At 45.4% G+C, this 4304-nt stretch overlaps 1 protein-coding gene across 1 annotated transcript in view; it reads left to right on the forward strand.

Moving 5' to 3' along the window:
- The window catches only part of CA10 (carbonic anhydrase 10), a 452828-nt gene that overhangs the window by 432880 nt on the left and 15644 nt on the right, over nt 1-4304 (forward strand). The window contains 1 exon segment of the mRNA XM_023533503.1: nt 2849-2921. Coding sequence (XP_023389271.1) covers nt 2849-2921 — 73 coding nt within the window.

Here is a 4304-nt window from a genome sequence, read left to right on the forward strand (position 1 = left end):
GATTTAAAAGAGAGAAAACAAAACCTTCTCCCCCACAGCCTCATGATGCCCACAAGCACTGGACAAATTCTATATCTTTCATCCAGCCCCAGTTATGACATTGATAACCACCCAGTGCCTTCAACCCAGGCCTGCAGATATGTCACTATATTGGATCATACCTGTCCAGGTGCTCATCTCCCTGTGGCTTCCATGAGTAACTGCCATGACCAACATGGGCTTCCCAGCAACTCTTGTCCTTTGGTGGGTGCCTCAGCCTTGGCCCCTGACTTTGCCTCACTACTGAGTAAGGACTACTGAATGTCATCCTGGAAATACAGGCACATTGCCGCTGACAGGGTGATTGATACCCCAGGAAATCAGCCTCCTCAATAGCAAACTGCTGGTATGTCTCACAGACTCTGATAGAAACACTCACTCCACCGAGATTACTGACGCTACGGGTTGTTGGGAGGAATTTATGCCCCCAACCCTGAGATCAGTGAAAGGACAATGACGAGTTCCTGTATCTTCTCAGGCCAATTTGCCCCTTACTTTGTCCATTCTTTCTGGCTAGATCTCAAAATAAGCCACAGCATTTCTATCATTGTCCCACATAATCGACTTTCAGGCATTCCACAGTGAATTGCCCAAGCTGTGACTTGTCATTCACTAATACTAATACCAAAGTACCAACAGAATGTGAGACACAGGCTGGCCATGTGCTAGGCACTGGCACCTAGAAATAAAATGAAGAAAGCCCTTGGTCTCTAAGAGCGCACAGCCTCTGGTAGGCGTCCCCTCCTTCTGATCCTTCTGCCCCCGCTGCCCAGCCCCCTGCAGGGTGGCCAGGAACAGAAAATGAGAGGCCTGTACATCCAGGTCATCTGAGCCCTAGAGATGTCGCCCTAGCCAAAAGCTGAGCCGTAGAAGCATTGGAGCTGTTGGCTAAAATAAGAGACTTGTTTATCTGTGGGTTTTATTTATCTCCGCCCCCTCCTAATCTCCCATCCTTCCCATGACCACAGGGAACGGAGATTTGGCTGTAATTGCTGCTCAATCACACACCATTAACTTCCCACTTAAGCTCACTTATACCAAGTACATATTTTATCCTCTCACCCACGCAGCCAACACACTGGAGCCCACAAATCATCTGTGTGCACTTTGGAAATTTTTCAATTATTTTTAATCAACTCAAAAGGGTCCAGTCCCAACGTCAGCACTGCCCAGACTCACCGGGTACCAGGAGCCCAAGGCACTCGATTAAGGGACATGACAGATTCCTTACCTGCCGCGACATTATATTGTGGCTCTCCTCCTTCCATGGGGTACATTGGCACACACAGGTGGCTTCAAGCTACCTTTTTAGATGGCTGAAGAGGATGGCAAGGTAGAAGCCGGATGTGGCACTAAAGGTTCTGGGGCGCAGCGGTGTCCGAGTGGGGACTTTTCTCTGTTTGTGGGTGGGTTTTTACAATCTCCACTGAGCGTTGTCGCTCCATTGTCGCTCACCCAGCTCCTTTGGTGTATGTCTCACCACAACATGCCCAGGAAACTGTGGGAAAGGAGAGACAGATGGCAGGGAAATAAACAGTCTGTGCTTTCTCCAAACTAAAAATTACCTGTTGCTTATCTAATAATAATAATCATCTGCTGCCATTTTCCCAACCCTCGGAATAAATCAATTTTAAAATGTGGATGTGTCACAACATCCGATTAGCACCCGAGGAATAAATTACAGAGCAGAACTGAGCCGAGAAAGGTAGTAGAGAAATGGCTAGGATGAACAATGGTACCTCAGAAAAGGCTGAGTCTCTAAAATGGTGGTTCCCTGGCTTAAACCCCTTAAAGCTTGACTCATTCTCTCAAAGAAGAAATTTAGAGACCTAAAGGCATGAGCATAAAATGGGAACTGATCCCTGAACATCTAGTACAAAGTTTGGCCCATTAAGGGCACTTGGTAAATACTTATTGGGTGTATGGATGCATAGATGGATGGACGGATGGACGGATGGATGGATGGACGGATAGATGGATGGATGGAGATGGATGGATGGATGGATGGATGGATGGATGGATGGATGGATGGATGGGATGATTGCTTGGCAAGGCTTATGATATATTCGATTCGTGCAATAATAAGCAGTGATATAAGTTTCTATAATACTTCTTAGAGATTTGTTTTTAACCCCCTGATACCTTGTTATGGGTACTCTTTCTCTCTCATTCTCTACTTAGATTACTGTCCCCTTCCTAACATGTCACTCCCTACCCTCTGCTTAAAACCCTTTGATGGTTCCTCATCTCAACAGAATAAAGTTTAAATTCCTTAACATGACATTCAAAGCATGAGCTAGCCCTTGTCTACCCCTCTGGCCTCACCTCCCATTCTTCCTCTATACTCAGCTCCAACTATCCCAAAACACTTGCCTGAGCATGGCTAGTCCTCCCATGTCGATGTATGTGCAGATCCTCTGTACGTAATATTTTTCCTTACCCTTCCTTCTTTGCAACACTCTACCGCCAAAGTCCTTTGCTAACTTCTCCCCATCCTTCAAGATTCATCACATGCCCTGGCTCTCCAGATTCCCCAGGTAGGTGATCCTCCCCTAACATCATCACACCTGTGACTATCATAGCGCTGTTCATACCACATTATAACCATTTGTTTACTTACCTGTCTTCTTTCTCTAGACCGGGGTTTCTGGGGAACAGAGTCTGTATGTTTGATCTCTGAATTTCCAGCCATCATAGTGTCTGGTATGTGGTTTACACTTAGGAACATGATGAATAAGCAAATGTGTGGAGGCAACGTTTATCTTGGAATAGTACTGCCCGGTCATTAATATTTTCTTTTCTCCCCTAGGTTTCTGATTCATCAAACCCATTTCTTAATCGAATGCTCAACAGAGACACTATCACAAGAATAACATATAAAAGTAAGTTCGATTCAATTTTCTACATAACAACTATTCTATAAAGATTAGTCCTTTATGAAGGAAGGCAGAAAGCCAAATCCGATGATCTCCAAGGGCCCCTTTCAGCTTCATGATCCTTTAATTCTGTAGAAAGCCACTCTGGAGAGTCAGGGTTGGCTAAGAAGCAGCTCATTTCAAACAGAAGTCCCTGGGGTGTCTTTGTCATCCACGCCTGCCTAAGGCGATAATGATTATTATGATGACGGTCATCATTATCCCATGGATTGATAATGAGCTGGGGGACTCTACTAGCTGACAAACTCAACCATGTCAGCTGGCCATGTTTGAGCCTTTGCCAATTATGTGGTGGAAAAAGCATTCACCAGGTAGTTGGGATACAACCAAAGCACTTACAGAGGCCTTCTGGTCAGATCTTCCTCTCTGCGTCACTGGGTCTCCCTTTCAGTCGGAGGCAAGATGGCATCGTTCTTCATCCTCGAGTATGACTACCGATCTAGAGGACTCTGTCCAGTGTCTTGGGTTTCCCAAGTGTGTTATCCCTAGAATCTTTAAGCAGAAAAGAGAAAACAGTACAAAATTGAAGATAGAAGAGGGGAAAGGTGCCACTGCCATTTACAGCAATCCCAGAAGTTGCAGGATTTGGGAAAAGTTATGTGAAATAGCGCACACCAAGAGATGAAAGAAGTCAGCACACACACACAAAAATTATCTAATTAGGAGTGAGCAGGAAAGTAAGATTCAAATCCTGATTTTGTCCTTAACAAGGAGCTTCCTTATTTCGACTGTTCCTCATCTGTAAAATGAGGAAGCTGAACTTCAGGTTTCTAAGGTCCTTCTGGGTCTAGGATTCTGAATCAAGCAATAGGTAAGTGATGGTTTTTGCAAAAGTTAAAAGCAGTGTGCAAACATTCTAACACTCCATACCCCCTTGGCGTGTCCTCCAGCAAGTGAGGAGCTCAGCTGTGCCTGCTGCTTCTGCTTCCCATGGTAACAGGGAAAAGACAGAGTGAATGTTTACAGGTCTCACTTTGGACTGCTGGAAGGAGAGTATGGGGAACCTTTTCCTGGTTCATTTATTCATTCATTCAGCAAACATTTCCTGCACACTTGCCCCATGACAGACAACTAGCAAGCCTACCAGAATAAAAAGGTGGCCCAGGCACAAGCTCTCCCCACAGGTACCCACTGCCAAATTACTCTCATATGAAGAGGGTGGGAGTGGGAACAGTAGGTAGGAGTGATGAATGAACCCAGAGAACTGCATTCCACCTAGATGGACATCACCTAGAAGAATGAATTAAATTGTCTCCAGAACCATCCTGCCCTTCATCCATGTGCCTGTAGAGTCCGAAGTGCACACCTAGATTGCTCAGCTAAGGAAGA

The sequence above is a fragment of the Pteropus vampyrus genome, unplaced genomic scaffold (genome assembly GCF_000151845.1).
Source record: "Pteropus vampyrus isolate Shadow unplaced genomic scaffold, Pvam_2.0 Scaffold104, whole genome shotgun sequence".
NCBI classification, from domain to species: Eukaryota; Metazoa; Chordata; class Mammalia; order Chiroptera; family Pteropodidae; genus Pteropus; species Pteropus vampyrus.